The sequence below is a fragment of the Anarrhichthys ocellatus genome, unplaced genomic scaffold (assembly GCF_004355925.1).
Source record: "Anarrhichthys ocellatus isolate YVR2014 unplaced genomic scaffold, GSC_Weel_1.0 scaffold4, whole genome shotgun sequence".
NCBI lineage: Eukaryota > Metazoa > Chordata > Actinopteri > Perciformes > Anarhichadidae > Anarrhichthys > Anarrhichthys ocellatus.
Window position 1 is genome coordinate 4,317,159 of NW_022280034.1, and position 18,835 is coordinate 4,335,993.

At 43.5% G+C, this 18,835-nt stretch overlaps 1 protein-coding gene across 3 annotated transcripts in view; it reads left to right on the forward strand.

Moving 5' to 3' along the window:
• ttyh2 (tweety family member 2) overlaps positions 1 to 18,835 on the forward strand; it is a 59,062-nt gene that overhangs the window by 13,489 nt on the left and 26,738 nt on the right. For all 3 annotated transcript variants that reach the window (XM_031843023.1, XM_031843024.1, XM_031843025.1), the window contains exons 2-3: positions 8,697 to 8,869; positions 17,049 to 17,160. In XM_031843023.1, coding sequence (XP_031698883.1) covers positions 8,697 to 8,869; positions 17,049 to 17,160 — 285 coding nt within the window. The remainder of the gene's footprint in view (positions 1 to 8,696; positions 8,870 to 17,048; positions 17,161 to 18,835) is intronic.

The following is an 18,835-nucleotide window of genomic DNA, read 5'->3' on the forward strand; positions in this document are numbered from 1 at the left end:
CTGACAATAAGCAAGCTATTCTTCTTCATCACACACACACACACGTTTTGGAAAATCTCATCCAGTGAAGCATCAGCGTTACGGGTTCTGTGTGCAGTTGAAACAACCTACAGTAGGTCTGTCTCATGTGTTTCATGTATTTCTCTGCTCCTAATGATCTCCCTGTCCCGAGGCCTGGAGGACGGAAAGAGGGCAAAAACTGAAAAAGTTCATCCCAAAATAGGACAGGGGCCTAGTTTTTCTAATGTGTGTGCGTGTGCGTGTGCGTGTGCGTGTGTGTGTGTGTGTGTGTGTGTGTGTTGAGCCAGACATCATGTGTAGGTCAGCAGGTCCTAATCAATCTGACTTCCCTTCCTGTTTCCTGCTTTGTGACCCAAACAAGTTTGTGCCAAATGTTTTTTCTGTCCATCACGTGGACTGCTGGCGCTCACACCCTGATACCATCCAAGCAGCCGGGGTCACAACAGTTCATGGAGTGGTGCCGGGATGAGTCCTAAAACCACAAATGAGTCAGCATTTTTGCACCTCCAGTTCCCTCGTTTTCAAGTCGATGTTTGTTTTTTGAATGGGGATCAAAACCGCACAAAATACGGTCTGTGGTTAAAACAAGCTTAAGAGATTTTAGCATTTTGTTCTAATGTAAAAAAAAAAAATAAATAAAATCGCATTCACGCTTCAACAACCCTAAAAGTGTTTTTCCTTTGTGAAGATGATCTTTCTGAAGGAAACGCATAAGTATTTTCTTCAATAAGACTTCAGCTCACTTTATAGAACTGACAGCTTCGGTTACTTAGTAATTACGTTTGAGTTCAAGGCAAAAATAAATCAGTTTTATGTCCTTGACTATCATGGACATCTAAGTAGATTTCCCACTTCCTGTACATAATTGGAGTTAATGAAGGAACATTTCTCCATCAGGGTAACAAAGGCTCTTTGTCCTTTACAAAACGATCTGCACTTTTGTCGTCTCGCCACTGATCACTTCAACGTCGAGCTCAGACAAGTTTTCTTTTGAAAGCTTTTATCTTGCTGCTACCGCGGCCTACAATGATATGGGATACATGAACGAGCCACAGACTAGGATATTCAATTACGGGAGCAAACGCACACTCTTAACACCCACGACGTTTCTGCTTCATTGGCGCTTCTTACAGAGATTCCCTGCGAACAATGTTCCACCCGAGCACATGCAAACAGCCTCCTCCTCCAGACCGCTCTGTTTCTTCTGTTGTCTTTGGTCCACCCCCCCACACTCTCTCCTCTTCTGTGTTCATCAGCATTTCCTTCACTTTCCCCTCTATGTGCACTGATGTTAGACCTTGGCATACCGATCTAAATGTTGTCGTGTGTGGAAGACAGAGAAGTCATGAGGGTAAAATATGTATTTTCCCACTTTTAGAAAAAGGATAACGTCCTTCAAGTGATGCGTTTACTGCCAATATGATTTCCCAATTTTTTTTATTCTCAAACATTTAAATAGCCCATCTTCACACGAAGCCTTTTCCTGATCTCAGCTGATTTTACAACTGAACGCGGAAGCTGTTGTGTTCGCTGTGTTTATTTTGCATGATAGAAAAGAAAAAATCCATTATCTGTTCAGCTCTCACAGCCACTCCGATTTCATTGGAAATTTAACAACCCCTGTCGCCTCCTCCTCAAGAAAAATCAATCCTCAATCTGTCGTTCTTGATTTCCATGCTTCTTGTCCCAACTCAGCCGTTTGTGTGAATGACTGTGAGACCTTATTGTTAAAACAGGGATTCTCCTCAGCTCAGCCTAGCAGTCTCTGTTTGTTTTGGTCTTCGTTTGTGTCATGCATGCATACAGAAAGATGCACTCAGAGTGTCCCCTCTGGCTCTCCAAAAGGCCATTAACCCCAATCGGAGTAATTAGCCTCACCCTATTGGCTACTAGACGGTATGGCCGAGGTCTGTACTAATCAGATGGCACGTCCATCCCTCGTGCTGATCCAACAACATCTAAACAGGATACGGCAGCACTGATGCCGGGGGTTTATCAATGTTTGGTGGTCCTCTGTGTGTCGTGATGCGAGTGTGGCGATAAAGAACTGAACTGGGACAGTCGGATTCACGCAGCCACATCCCCCTCCAGCAGAAACAACAATGAGAGTGTGCTCTTCATAGGAAGCTGGGGGGGTTGGGTTTCCTTTGTTGTGGGGGTGCAGCATCCAAACCCCGACCTCTGACTCCCCCGGGGGAAAAGGTTTGGGCTTTGGGTTCGCAGAGGGTGTCAAGGAAAGGGATGACTCGCTTCACTGCACCCCAAAGGTGTCCCGGTAAGCATGGCCCCCGCACAGAAGCGGTTCCAAGAAAGAGATTCGTAGCGTTTTTTTTTGGAACAACGGGAGTAAGCCAAACATTTCTCTCGCCAAAGCTGAAAGGAAAAATCTCAGAAAACGAGCAGGCACTAGACCTCGCAAAGCTCCAGAGACCCTCAGGTTGTTGTGGCAAAATGTTCAGGGCAACAAAGTAGTGCAGCGTAAAAGATAGGATCCTTTACCAGCGAAGCCCCCCTTCTTCCTCCTCCTCCTCCCCCCTGTCATTCATAACCCATGGGTCGCTTTGCTGGGATTTAATGGCGTCCCAGCTGTGAACACGGGCAGGCCCGGCCGAGTGCACTCTGCCGGAAAGAGCCCCGGTCCCTGGGGCGCTCACCCGAATGTCAGAGTGCGACAGGCAGCAGCATGGAGGAGGACAGTGAGTCGGACTGCTCCATTGATCTTTGAGGGGGGGGCGTTTCTTCATAGTGATGATGCCATTTCTCAAGGCATTCGGTAGCCTAATTCAGTGGCAGTACAAATTCTTTAAATAAAGTGCTGTTATTATACTGTGCAGCATGTTAAATATATCAAAGGATATATCAAAGCACTGTCTGCTGCTGTAAGATTTGTAAAAGGAATCTGTTTTTTGCTCTTCGAAGGGGAACTCCACCAATTCATGAAGATCAGTTTACACGAAAAGTACTGAAGACGGTTGGATAACGTCCGGGGGAGCTTTGAGAAAATAACTGATCATGCTATTGGTGTTATCTCAGCTTGAGCTTGCATTATGGGAACTGTAGAATCCATTGCTTTCGGAGCTTTACTTCCTACTAAAAGTCACGATGTCGCCCCATGATTTTTGAAACCTGAAAAGAAAATCAAGAGCAAATTACAGTAGTTAAATGTAAAAGACTAAAACCATCTCTACTGATTTCCAACAGCAAGAAGAGGCTCCTTCTGCTCACTTTAAGGTGGAATTTCTGTCTTTGTCCATGTCTTCCTCCATCTCTAACTGACCTGACAACCGTTTAACCCCTTTCGAGTCGAGGGAACGTCACTGTCCATCCGGTCCGCACACTTACACACATTGTACATCGGCGCACTCTGTGCGCCTGGAGACCTCCTCCACCTACGCACAGCTGTCTGCCACCTGCCGGGGAGCAGCCATGCTTGCGGAAGGCACTTCGTATCGCTTAGCGTGCAGTTAAACACGACTCCAAGCTTGTGGAATTCCACTGTATGCCTTCGCTCTGCTCTGCAGATGCATCGCAACAGATGGAGGAGCTCTCCAGCTCTATCTATTAATTATGGTCACTACGTGTTTATTAAGAATAGATTTATAATGGGCGCTCAGCGTAAGGCACAGACTATATACCACTTAGACTTAGACACCTCCTGTGTTTTCTGTTGGTTCCATTCTGCTCTAGTGAACAACCTGGAATAACAGCGGAGTGCCCATCAAGAGGCATTTATTTAGGTCAGATTTTGTTCATCTTTCCATCTGATGAAATGAAGGCGCGTGACTATGAGGCTTTATAGGACCAGTGTGTTGCATTTTTGGGGATCCATTAATAATAATTATGAATAAAATATTCATAACTATGTGTTCATTAGTGTATAACCACCTGAAACGAAGTACCATGTTTTTCGATGGCTTAGAATGAGTCCTTAATATATACATCGGTAGCGGGCCGTCTTCACGGAGTCCGCCATGTTGCACCGCCATATTTCTACAGTAGCCCACAACGGACAAACTAAACACTGGCTCTAGACGGAGCCTTTCGTCTTTTTACGCTACCTGAAGGCCACCGTAGTTCTCCGACACGCTTGTGTTAACCATCACAGTATGAAATTAAGTTTGTTAACCGGCAATATTCAGTAAAATATGTGATGAGGACATCGGCATTTATGCTTTTCTAGTCGCCGATCTCTGATAACGTTATATTGTAACCAATCTGTGTTTAAATGAACAGAAGGAGACCAAAGGCTCGGTTCAGTAAAAAGTAAAAAGTTAAAACTGACTTCACAGTGGTTGAAATAATTTTTTGGATGGTGGCAAAAAATAAAGAGTCTGGAGCCTTGTAGACCAGCTCTTATCATCAATAAACAAAGGGATCTTAATCTGCCAATGTGGATCGTCAATTAGTATCAGCGGCAAAAAAAAACGTGATCAGGGATCTCCAAAAGTTATATATGCTCCCTTTTTTATTTTGTGCTGATCAGATCTGTGATCTGATCCAACTCCGACCCACCATCCCCTTAAATACGGGTACATGGACCACGATGACGCTTGATTTATTGCAGGACTTCAGTAGTTTAATCAATTACTTTGTTAACAGAAGCTAGATTGACAATCATGATTGATTAATTAATTGTAATTTTACAGTTTATAGATGAAACGAATCATCGATTGATTGAAAAAACAACAGATGGAAAACGCAATGAGTTGAATAATAATTAGCTGTAACTGGATTACATCAGATGTACTTCATCTTCAGCTTCATATTTATGAGCACCAGATGGCTGGATGGTTCCTCTTGTGTTAACTTTGCTGAGTTCACCTACGTGTCACACCTTAAGTTAGTCATCCTTTCGGGCAGAGCGTATGGCTGATTTTTCCTGCCATGCTCTTGTGTGTTTATTTTTGCACATTCAACAATGAGATGCGTAGGTTTGCTCATTATATTCGGGGGGAAGAGAAAGAAAGAAACGCAGCGTTACGCAACGCTCCAGCCTCAGGGGGGACTACAATGGACTCTTAATAGGAGGGAAACTAGGCCGTGCACTGAGTGATGAAGAGTGTGTCTGAGGTGGCCATGTGGATGAGGAAGCTGTGTCTTTGTCTTCCCATTGTGTGCACATGGAACGCCCAAAACACACACTTTCGTCATTCAGGCGTTCTTACCTGTGCCTTCACTCCTTCTCATTCACATGCTGCTGTCTCACTGTTTTCATTACCATCAACAGTCCCTCCATCACACTGTCACCCGCTCTTCCTATTTCTCTTCCCCCCCCCTCATCTTCTACTCCCTCCACATCCTCACCTCAGGGATTGCCTTTCCGCTCAGCTAGATCTTCCTTCCTTTCTTTCCTCGTGTCATCGCCTCCAGCCAGAGGCAGTGGAGTGGGCCTCTTGAGCTAAGAATGAGTAAGTAAGGAGAAGGTTGTTAACATATCGAGTGGACTACTCGGACCTAATTCAGATAGCGGTAAAGTGGTCAGAGCTGCCAATTTGATTATTTACTTAATTATTTATTTAAGAGCGAATGTGTGCACACCGGTCGGTGAAAGATAAGTGGTGTTTTTTTAACTAAATGGAGGGTTGGGAAGTGATGGAGTTGTGCTGTGTGTGTCTTTGTGCAGGCACTGTGTGTGTGTGTGTGTGTGTGTGTGTGTGTGTGTGTGTGTGTGTGTGATCTTCCACTGAATGGCTGCTACATAATTCAGGAGCCATTACTTGTGCGTCCTACTACTGAGAAAGAAAGGACAGTAGAGAGAGAGATGGACAGAAAGAAAGTGGAGAGTGTTGTTTTGGCCATAACTGCGTTAAAAGCTACCTTTGGAATAAATCTTTCACCAAATACATTTGTGATTTCCTTCTAAAGGTCCGCGAGCACTTTTTACAGACGGGCGACCGCGAAAACCGGCGCTGGCACGGAGGTATTGTATTATTGACGGTTGTCCGTCTGTCCGTCCCAGACTCGTCAACGCGATATCTCAGGAACGGGTCGAGGGAATCTCTCCAAATTTGGCACAAACGTCCACTTGGACTCGAGGATGAACCGGTTAGAATGTGGTGGTCTACGGTCACAAAAGTCTCACCAAAACTCTCAAAATTCACATGCTAATTATGACAATTTCAGTATCTGAGTATCTAATAGGATAACATGATGAAGTGGTGACATGGATGTAAACTGCAACTTGACTAGTTGACCAGACGAATACAACCCCCGAGGCTGGTTGAATTCTACAAGGGGTTTTCGGCAGGTTTGGAGGCTTAAACACCATGAAACTCAAAGCTAAAACAAAGTTTATTCTTTTTAAATGATCTGTGTGAGGCCTAAGGAGCCCCAGCACCCCCCCACCTCTGCCACATTCCCTCCTTTCTCTGCATTGCCTGGCTGCAGGGGAATCACAAGACAGAGGCACGGCAACTCAAGGAGGCCCGTCACATGCTGCTCGATTCAAATAGGCTGCGATTAATTCGCCCTTTCACTCGTCCTCCATCCCTAACCTGCGCGTTACCATGACGATAAGAGCGGCTGGGTGGCCCTCTCTTTCTCTGTCAAACAATCTGACCCCCCCCCCACACTATTATCCACCTGAACCCCACATCTCCATCTCATTTAACACGTTCACCTCAATTACACCCGGTTTACGCCAACTCTCATCACTCCCAAACCCCAAGCCCGCCTTCGAGACGACACGAGGAGCGCCTCTTTGTCTCACCTTGGTACGCTCCGCCATCCATCTGTCTGAGCACACCCATTAACACATTTACCATCCCGCCTCTTAAACCCGCAGCACTAAATTTCCACTAATCTCCGCACCTTCTTCACGGGGCACTGGAGAATATGAGAGAGCGGACGGGGTCAATGAGAGGAGATCCTTCCTTTGACGCTGCTTCGATGTTTTCGTTTTTGTTTTGTCTCTCTCAGCAGATGCGTGGCCCTCTACATGAAAGGCATGTAGCCGTGAAATGGGACAAGATGAGGCACTGCGCCCCAACAGATGGAGCTAGGTCGAGGAGCGAGGATAGATTATTGTTTTTAGGAGAGGGAGCAATTGACAAAGACGAAGATTCAAAGTGCGAAATGAGTCAACACGCATGATCATGATATCCACAAACATCCTGCAGTCGTGTTTTTGCTTTTCTATTAGCGAAGTCGACAGCAGAGGGAATGTGTCGGATGATAAACAGCTGTTTTGAGGCTTCTGGAGGATTAGTCAATTGGCGATTTACCTGCCTCTCTCGTGGCAATCGTTGATATATATCCTTCCATTTTTGGATTTTAATCCCACACATCACAGCATGAGAACAGATGGCTCAGCAATGAAAAGATTTCGGATAAAAAAAAAAAAAAGGAAGAGTAAAGGGGGGAGGGACCGAGCTTCAATAAACCCATCTGCTCACAGATGGATGCAGAATTCATGCGAGGCTGTTAGGCTGGTCTCGCAGAAGGTGGGATGGGGGCTAAAGGAGGAAGGAGACGGGGAGGATAACAAGCTCGCAGGATGCAGCTGGTCTTGTTTTCGGGGCTGTTGAAGATGTTCATTCGTGTTTATTTTTGTGTCTTATTCACAGTAACTGTTTGCGTTAGTTTGAAATTGTTTGTTTCTGCCTACAGAGACATTTAGCAGAGGACAGGGATTTATCTAATACTACAGTGGAATATGTCAAATGGAAGCTAAAGGAAAAATTAAGGATCTGTAATTTTGTTACTTCAGTCCATTTCACTGACAATACTTTTTCTGTACGGTCACGTAAGTAGATGTTTGAATGGGTACAAATCAAGTCAAATAAGACAGCCCAGTCAGCTTTTTGTGGGATGTCCTGTTCAGAAAACAAGCAACTCAACAAGCCCATCAGATTTGACGTCCCCCTTTCTATGTCACATGCAGACTCATTTAGAGTATAACCCCCCCCCCACACACACACCTCATCTGAGTATCTCCAGAAACTACCTTTGCAAAGGTGCAAAACATATTTTTCTCGCAAGCAAATCAAGAGCAGACTGGGCTTTTTTGGGAGGCGGGGCTTAAAGAGACAGGAGCTAAAACGGAGCGTTTCAGACGGAGGGTGAATACAGGTATATTCAGACAGACAGTATGAGAAAAATAATGTGTATTTTGAACATTAAAGCATGCAAACATGTTCTAGTAGAAACCCCAAATTCAAGTATGAACCTGAAAATGAGCATGAGATGTCCCCTTTAAGCAGGTTCACACGCTGGTTTTGCTACTTTTATTTAGGTAAAGGATCTTCTTTCACCACTGTGTACCTGTTCACAAGTCGCTGCATGCATTTTGCATACAATATCTCACTATTGCCATTATTGTGCGTGCACTATATCATGTGCACCCTCTTTCTTTTAGCGAATGTAACTGCTGCACACATCTTTATATATTCTAAACTCACCACTCACTGTTTATTCCATGTATTATCCCTATACGTGTGCATTACTATGCACTTCTGGTTAGATGCTCAACTGCACTCTCATTCCAATCGAATTATCATGTAAAGCACATTTAGTTCACTTGTAGCTAAATGTGCTACGTGACCTGAAAAACACTGCATTGCCTTGACTTTAACGGGTTAAGTTACGTAAAAGCATTAGTCACAAGTGACCCTACATTCCACTTCAATCATTCAATGATCTCCCCCCTCTTCTCTCCCTCCCCTCCCTCCCCCTAGTCCCTGATATTCCTGGGCTGCGTGGCGGCTGCGGGGCTCGGCCTCAACCTGCTGTGCCTGGCCATCTACCTGAGCTGCTTGTGCTGCTGCCAAAAAGACGAAGAGGAGGAGAGCAAGAAGCCCAACTCCTGCTGCGTCACCTGGTCCGCCGTCGCTGCCGGCCTCATCACATGGTGAGGGAGTCAAGACGAGATGTCATGACTAACTGCTGATCACAGTGCACACACACACACACGCTCTGTTGATGTCTGCCGTGCTGCGTGTTTTCACGTTTTTCACTGTATTCCCACACGAGATCCATAACATATTGCAGTTCATAGCTCCTTGTCCATGCTGTGTGTCTGTCTATCTGCCTGTCTCTGTTCTCCCATTTCGTATTCTCAAGGTGTTCAGCATCCTCTTTTTCTTGTCTTCATGCCTTTCAGGCCACCTCTCTTTTTGAAATACCCCGAGCTTCTATTTGCAGTTGTGCAGACACTTGTGGCTTGGGTTTTAGAATAGCATCGGCAGTCGTCTTTATTTCCTTCCTTTTGATGAGATCAGTCGTCTGATCTGTCTCCGCTAAGTCTCTTTTACTTCTGTGAGACATTGATGCGGCTGATGTGGAGGAAATCTCCCTGATAACCCTTAGCCATTCCACATTTCTGTGTGATTTAAAAAAAAAAAAAAAAAAAAAAGAGAGATATCAAATGCACAAAAGAGTGGGAGTTTTTGACATTTGCACAAGCAGTGTTTTCTTTGAACATCCATCTGTGTTTTACACACACAAAACCGTCCCTGTTGGGAAGCTGCGGCCTCTGGTTTTGGGAAGGATGTCGTGGTAGAAGCCGTCCTGATCTGGGTGTATCGTGAATATTCTGCTGACAATGTGCATTACTGCCTGTGACGGACAACTGGCAGACAAATCTCATCACCTTGATGTCCTGAACCTCTGGATGGGCTGCATCAACTGAGTCTGCAAAATGAAATGCAAAAATAAAAAAACGTCATGTAGGCGAATAGGTAACGATGCAGTACACAAGATACATATAATAAATAATATATATACATTGCAGCTCTCTGTTGAGAAGCAGCACTGTGCAGGATAACAGATGTATACAGAAAATAAGACAGAGCTAAATTATAAAATTCTAGGAATATTTTAGAAATATTACAGGGATCATATACACTTGACTTGAGATAATAGTCCATGCAGGTCACTACTCTGCATACTCTCTAAAGAATATTACTCAGGTCTTGAAACTAACTAACAGACTGTTAAGTTTATCAAGCGTAGCCTATTTATTTTGCTTCTATAATAACCTCCTGTTCACATCGCTGGCTGGATAATGCAGCACAAATAATGGAAAACAGGTCACACAGGTCGCTAATGGTGAGTGCAATTTACATTTTCATTAGTGTCATTAGCACAGATCTGTTGTCGCCAACACAAAACAGAAAAGAAAGAAAATAAGTTAAAGCCTTATTCTCATGTCTTATGTATGAGAAAGTGGAAATTGTTCAATAAACCACTTATGTGGTTATGTGCGTCAGTATCTTTCGGATGATATCTGACCAAGTGTGATTTAACAGTGGAGGAGCCGTGCAATAAGATGCAATTTGTTTGGGCTGGAGGCTGCTGGATCTCAAACGAGTCTGCGGTGAACTGAAAACTTTCCTGATGTGAAATGACACGATGTTTAGTTGCTCTAAAGATTAATAACATCAGTGTTACAGCGGTTAGCTGGTGCGCAGGCAGCCTGGAGCAGTTCATCATCTCTACCTGGATCCAACTTTTCATTCTGCTGCCGTCTCAAACCTGCAAAATCAACCCGTGACGCTGCTGACGAACATCAACTGTTGCTAAGATTCATTTAGTCTGCTAAAGGTACCAAAACACGTGTACCGATGCAACGCAGTCAGCACTTCCGTCACAAGAGAGATCCGATTAAGCCAGTCAATGAGATGCGCTCTCCCTTCAAAGTAGCCAATTGAATTTGTTGCCAGCAGAGTGGATACTTTTCTCAACCATGCGACATTCATGTTTAGCAACCAGCAGTGGGTAATATTAAATTAAGCCTCGAGCGTTATCGTACATCCATCTGTCCGTCGTGTTTCGGAGAAGGTTAATTGATAAATGGATACGCTGAGAGCTCAGCGCTGCCGGCTAAGTGCTCGTGTTCTGTGCCACCTGTAGGTGAACCACGACAATGGCTTACATCAATACAGTGTATATGAAAAAAAAATAAAGGAAATAAATGCATATCCATGGAAACATTTCAAAATAATGAACCCCCTCAATTCAAAGCTAAATGCTGGTCGCTAAAAGCAGGATGATGAATATTCTGTATGTCAAATAAGCTTTGAATTAAACTCGGAAAGAAACGCCACTAAAGCACTAATCATACAACACTTTAACATTTATTCTGCGGTTGCAGTCCGCTTCTGTTCCCCCCCAGTCAACCCGTCTTCATTATGTGACATTTAATTATGCATGTGCAGTTTCATAAAATATGCGCAGCGACTTGGTAGCCCTCCTCACATTAAAGATGTATATGTTGCAGAGTCACAATAAGAAAAAGTGAAAATACAGCTGCAAGTAGAAGAAGCCGAGGACTGTGGGAACTGTTGTGTGATGACGTACGGTGTATTCACACATATAGTACGTTAAAGTCTTGTTGCGTTTTGCTTCTGACAGATTGGCCCAAGATGGTGGATTCTGTCAGAAGCCCTTGTGAGTCGATTATCTGGGTGGTGGATTAGATTTTAAACCAATCTGCAAGAATTCTCCCCTCTAAAGAAAATCATATCCATCTGTCTGGTCTTCACTTCATGTTGGATACAGAAGAATATACCTTGAGTACCATGAAAAATCATGTGTGTGTCATATATTTTGGCTGAATAGTAATGCCATTAGTGACATGTTTTGGTCTGGAGTAGATTTAAAGAGCTCGCATTGGCCCGACTTGATGAGCTGTAAGACTTAATGGTGTGAGATGAATGAAGAAACATCTTGTGGGAAATCAACTCTCCTTCATGTGATTCCTAACTTTGATGATGACAGTCCTCTGGATGTTTGGAGCGATTGTCCAGTGGGGGGGTTTTGAATTGGACTTGGGAACCGGAAAACTAGCTTTGCTTTAATCTCATCAGTCCAGATCCTCTTTTCACCCTCACTTTACCCCCGACCTCTCCTCCCTTTGTCCTCTCTCCGTTCACCTCTCCCCTCGTCCTTCTGTCTCTGCTTAAAGTCCTGCCGTCATCCACTCTAATTGTTATTTGTCCGTGGCTGGAGCTGTCCGTCCTAATTAACACCGGTGAACCCAGAGCAGATCTCACATTTAGCTGTGGTTGCGGCCCTGTAATTAATATCGACTTATCGTACAACATATGGACATGATTTTGATCCTTTTTATTATCGAGGTTGTTATGGACTTTTTGTAAGACTTATGGACATTAGCTTGATAACTTTTACATTTACACTTTTACAATTCCAATGTCGTAATTTATAACATATTTTGGAAGACTTTTATTAAGCATTGCAAGCGTTCTTTATGTTTTGCCAATCAGTTTCAACCTTATAATCGTCCCTTGGACAGTCGGATGTAAACCATCAAATAAATGAACATGTCAAATATTAAGACTTGTTGAAGAAGTCTGAGGCACTCAGGGTAGTGTTTTAAAAAGCCTTTAATACCGTGATCAGTAAGTAAGTGACATGATAAACGTTTAAAATGCTTTAAATGAAAGAGGTATAAACCATTGTCAGTATTCTCCAACCTACTCCAAATGCAGAGACTGCCTACTGCCAATAGGATCCTCAGACGTTATTCTTCTTTCCAGGACACTTGAAATATTTATTTGTGTGTGTTTATTATGATAGGTGTCTGTTGCCAAGTGGAAATGAGAATGGAGGAAACATGAAAAGGGTGAGAGAGAGAGAGAGAGAGAGAGAGATGTCTGTTTACATGACACCGCTGTCCTCCATTGGATCCCATACAGAAAAGATTTGGCACACATGAGAGCAATAGAAATCACATCAGCAGTAGTGTTTTAAAGCCCTCATTTCACTTTTTTGTTTTGGGGGGGTCATATATTTTTAGTAACTCACACTGTATAACTTTCACTTCATGTCAGGCCTTAAATTGGGTATTTTGAAAGTTCTCCAGCTCTGAAAGTGGAGATGTGTTCATGCAAAATTCAGATAGGAGCTACTTGTATTGTATATTCTAGGCCTACTGCATATTAAGGGACATTTCTTTTTTCGGGTGGCTCTTGCTGAGACTTCAAGAGGACGGAGTAAAATATAAAATGTCTATATTTGTCATATCAGGAGAGTCATTGCTGCCATTTTGGGGCAAAATCTCAAATATTCAAACATGTCTGAGTCTATTAATAGTTGCCGAGGGCATTCTTTCTGCTGCAGGCTTTTGGTTCCCTTTTTCTGAATTCCCCTCAATGTCTTTTATCCACTTTATCAACATGACAGTTTGGATTTTTGCTCAGTACATGGTATGTCTACTCCGATCTATGATATTCTTTCTCTTTGAATTAGACTGTGGATATGTGAAGGAGCAGCACTGGAAGGGGCAGAGGAGGAGACCTATTCTCCTTCTCTGCACGTGCCTCTCTGGTCCTCCCAGTTCCCTTATAAAATAATTAGATTCCGCCATTAAAATATGTGCACGCTTCAAAGAAGGCCGTGTTTCTCCCGGCTACTTTTTACCCGATACATTTTTCTGTGTTCAGACACAAAGAGATAAAAGGAGAGAAACTCCTGTGGTGCGTTTCCGTTTTGAAGGTGAAGTTTTGGTGGGAAACAAAAAAAGAAACATCCAACAAAGAAAATGTACCAGTTATCATTTGTAGATTATTATTAAATGTGGGTGCATTAAAGAAGTAAAATCTTCTCTAATATGTTTCTCTGCTTTTTCCTGTCTTGCTCTGTTCGTCCCATTGTCTGTCTCTCTGCCTCTGTGTCATGTTGTTTGTTGTGAACTGCCTCCCTGCCTACATGTATATTCAGCCTACACCGCCTGCTTGTATCACTGTCAGTCTGTCTCTTTTGGTCTGTCTGCATCCTTTACTTGCTGTCTCTCTCCAAACTGATGCATTTTTTCTCACGTCTATTCTGCCTTAAATGTACCCCCCCCTCTCTTTTTTCTGCTTAACGCTTATCTGGAAGATCAGGGTGGAGTCGGGAGAAACCACGAGGTTAAGTAGGCTGCTCTCAAGTCCCCTGACCAATCATACAAAGCTGTGGCCTGCTCCAACCATGGTCTCACAACAGTTTGGCTCTGCTCCATGGACTCTCATGCAATAGTTTTAGATTTAGTCTTCATTTTTAGGCTGGTGTTGTGGATTTGAAGCTAGTCATGGTTAAGCGTTGAGTAATAGTGGCACTCCTTACCTGGAGAGGTTGGCAGGAGATATATACGTTTCTAAAAACATTACGTTTCTACCTAAAAACTTGTGGAGCTAACATTAGCAGAGTACGTTAGCACATCATTAACTAGCATTAGCACTTCTCTGCTCTGCTAGCTACTCAAGATGTAGCTAATTTTTCCAAAGAATTTGATAAAATATATGCAGGGAGTGCAGTTTGTGACAGTGTGGGCTCCATGGTAGCTCTGACAGCTTGGTGGAGTAGCAGGCGGGAGGCGAGGCTTTGTAAAGGGTCAGGGAGGCTGATTCCTGCTTCATTTGGTACCAACCTGCCTCTGGCCTTCATCTGCAGCACATTTTGTGACGGGGACATTGGTGGTTTATAGCAACCAGGAGTACACCAGGGGGTACTTTCTCAGTTGCTCGAGTATACGTGGAAAGATTGTGGAGTAGAAATCACAAAGAAAACACCTGAACACCATCGAGTGTGCATGGAAACTAATTATCAGAAGATGTAACCGATGTTTAAAAGAGATAGCTAAAAGTACGACATGATTAGTTATCTGAAAGTAATGGATGAGCAGCCGGGATAGAGGTAATGGATACATCCTTGAATTGAATTAGCTATAAGTGGATGTGGTGATTATGAGACCAGAGAAATCTGTATTGATGTTTTATGGTTTATTAAAGAAGTGAAGAGGCAGCCACACTCATGAAACCTTGCAGAATTAACGAGGTCATAAAATATAGACCTTATAGAAAATATAGAAAATATAGACACCGCTCAACTCGAGCAGTGCAATTGATCCCAGTTAAGCAGTTTGCCTCCCTGGTTAATATTGACTGGCGTTGATTATCAGATAAAGCACTGAGCTCTGTCTCTTTGTAACAAGTGGCTACCTCCATTGTAATACAATAAACACCTTTTGAATGTAACGCAGTATAATTTAGGGAATTCTACTGGGAAAACCTGAATAAACGAGGAAAACACAGAATGCACATTGTTGCATACAAAGAGGTACAAGGATCTCAAACCAGTTAAACCATCATGGGACATTTGGGAGCAATATGTTAGACAGCAGAACTCTCCACTAACTCCAGTAGAGTTTCAGACACTTCTCTGCCAAAGAGCATTGAAAATGGAGGCTGGTGGTGGCCAAACACCTTTTGCTGAGACGCTTCACGTTGGGTTTGTCTCTCAATTTGACAGCCATGTTAACCTGAATCAACACCTCTGAACATTCATATTTCATAAAAGTAGGATTTGCTTCAGGGCTGTTGAATTGGATTGCGCTGGAGGTAGCTACGGGTGCACCTCAAGTCCCAGTGAAAGGATAGTTGGAGCGTCTTGAGCTTCTGTGCTGTGAGTATTAACCAGTGAAGCGGAATGTTTGAGAGTTGTACAGTTACAAGAGGGATTTAAATCAAATAATTTGCATTTGATTGTACCGCTAAGAAGTGGGTGGGGTTAGAACATAGCGTGATACGGAGCGTGACACCTCGCTTGCCGCTAAAGGCTGCAGTTTGATTGATGGGTGGATGCTTTGATGTTATTGGTTAAAGTTGTTTGTATTTTGTTTTGCAGGCAGAAAAGAAGATTTGATTTTGATATAAAAAATAGGAAGAAATTGTTTATTTTTGTGAACATTTTAAATAGGTGCATAATATGACCCGATGGTTTCAAGGGACTAAAAGGGCATTTTTTTCACTTCATCTCTATTTTAATAAACTGGTGACCCGATGTATTGAGAATTCTTCTCTCCAGGAAATATGTCAGCGGAGGTGTAGGCCATGTTATATTCTGAGTCTTAGAGATCCGGACCTCATCTCTCATCTTATGATCAATTTAGTGTGGTGAGTGTGTGTTGGTCGACCAAAAAGTTTTACTCATCACGGTAACTTTATGTCCTTTTGCTGTGTCATTCAGAGACTCTTTTACCTTGGAGCTTTATCTTAAGTTCCATAAAAGGGTAGTCATTTCCTCTGAAGTTATCACAGGTGGTTTTTATTTCAGGCGAGGGACTATAGGAACTATAAAACACACCTGGCATTTTACCGCACTGGGACTGTTGTTTGTTCATTCGTCCCTAACGGACATCTTTGTCTTTGCCAGTGCCGTCAGAGTGTGCTGAGAGGCGTTACGTGTCCACGTCTGATTTATTTGTGGGGTTTGTCGAGAGCGATTTTGTGGCGGCTCTCAAATCCCATCATGCAGCAGTACAATGCCACGGCACTTTGGGGAGAAAAGAAGCTCAAAGAGACTACTAAGAGTGCGGGTTGATGGTTATTCTGTCTGTGCCGATGCTCCTGCTGAACAAATGGAATCCTTGGATGAGTGAAGCAGTTTCAAAATGATGCATACACACACATGCCAAAAACCTGTATTGTATAATTTCTGGTTCAAAGAGTTGTTGTTTACAGAAATCCATACAGTTTCTCGCGGCTCCACTGCTGTAAAGACGCCTTCGCTTTCTGCTGCAAACCATTCGTTTGTTTGCAGGTTTTTTGCATGCAGATTTCAGTTTCAGTCACTTATACATCTCGGAAAGCGATGCACGAACAGTAAAAGAGGACACACTCAGGATGAATCACATTTGATCCCCCCCACAACCTTAATTGCGTGTCTCCAATATGCTCCCACAAGACGCACACACCGCAACTTTCCCAATCTGTCATTCCTTCCGTTTGGATGACTCTGTTGACAATTAACTATTTCTTCCGTCTCCTTTCAGGGATTGTCCCAAAGTGCCTCATTACCTTTGCATTTCTCTTTCCCTGTTCATGCAACAGTGTTCATGGAGAAATTGATGATAAAACCCAAACGCCAGAATGACAATGAAAGGACTGAAAAAAATCTATAAATGTTGTGTATGTGCTGTGATCTGTTGAGCCTGAGTCCTTGTAGGTATTCTATCTCTATGTACCCAGCTCCCCTCATCCATATATAAAAAGGCTTACCTGTGCTTCCACACCTTCTTCTCTCTGCAGCATCGCGGTGGGTGTGGGATTCTATGGCAACAGCGAGACCAATGACGGCGTGTACCAGTTGACCTACTCCCTGTACAACGCCAATCACACGCTGGGCGGCGTGGACAGCCTGGTGGGTAAAACGTTAGCGTCGTATGGTGAAATGTGTCGCGCACATAAACGCCTCACGATGTCCGTGTGTGATTTAAGTGGCGTCGTGTTTTTACTTTGTGCCGTGTCATGAGACATACAGATTATAGATGAGAGGCCCATCCCGCCGGAAACAAACAGCTCTGAGTGAAAGGCTTCAGAACAGCCGGTTGTGATATTTTCATACACACAAACACACACGGGAGGAGGAAAGCCCAGAGGACTCAATTTAGTATGCCTTTAAATGTTTTTTATAGTCTTTTTATGGCTTTTTACCGCTACAAACCCGACACACAGCCTCTCACCCTCCTTGCTCCACCTTCTCCCAGCTGCTGTGGCCTCGGCAGAAACTCAGTATGTGTGCGTGATCTTTTTTCTATTTTTATCTGCCTCACTTCCCATCACACAGACGCCCAAATGTAGCTCGCTGTTTTACAAATTGAACTCTAAAGATGAGACTTTTTTTTCTCCTTTCAGTCAAGAGTCAAACTTAAGTTAAATCAGTTTGATATTTTCTCTCTCTTGACTCCCCCCCCACCAGTGTTTATGAAAAGTTGTCTTTGAAGTGATATGTAATATTAAAGATAGAGACTGGTAAAGACTAACTTGAGACTTGTTAAAATTAACTTCAGACTTGTACATACTGACTTGAGACTTGTAAAGTTGAATTTGAGACCTAATTTGAGACTTGTACAGATTAATTTGACACTTGTAAATATTACCTTGAGACTTGACATGAAGCTGTGACACACAACATGTAGTGTAGTGTTGGTACACATCAGCCGTGTGTTGTCGCCTCAGCGCTGTGTGACCTGCAATGATCCTGTGACGTGTCGGCGCTGGCAGAGACCCCGGGTGACTTGCTGTCGAAGAGTAGGGATTAAGTCTCCATCTGTGTTAATGGAGATTAATGTGGTGGTATGTGAACCACTTAGTGCGCTGACTCAACATGGCCTCAGTAATAAACACTTTGCAGAGAGGGTGAAGAGCCCACAGCACTATGTCAGGACTTGACTTACACAGATGATAAGGGAACACAATCCCAGATTTGAATGCAGGCTAGTTCTCAGCTGTCTGGCTCTGATTGATGCACTTTATAAATAATTTAAACTGGAAACATGTAATAAGTCTGCGATTACTGATGTTGAAAGATCAGTAGTGCTGCTTTAGATTGTCAGTTGGGATTAGTTCTCACGTTTGCCTTTTTGATTTAACACGGAAAGGTTGATACACTTCTTTGTCACTTCTAGTTTGTATGAGTTGTCCTCTCATCGTCTTCTTGTGACTCACTTAGCCACGTTCATCTCTCAAAGTCATATTAGCAGGCGGTGAGAAATCATTAACATATAACTCATCTGAAAGCTTGTCGGCGTGTCCCTCTGGGATGTGTGAACCCGCGCAGGCACATAATTGGACATGGTGGCCTTTATTTTAGCAGTGTATGCGCGTGAGTGCGCTCGCCTGCGTCTAAGTGTGTGTGTGCATGAGTGAGTTCATTTGCACGCAGCTATAGACTGTTAAGGAGTCCGGTTCTCGAGTGGGACAAAGAGCCCAGTGTGCCACACACAGTTCCCAGTCTCCCCCCACCTAATCAACCATGAGCCCCGGAGACAAAGCCGCTTGATGGGGAACAACAAGGAGCAGTGCTCGCCCGTCTG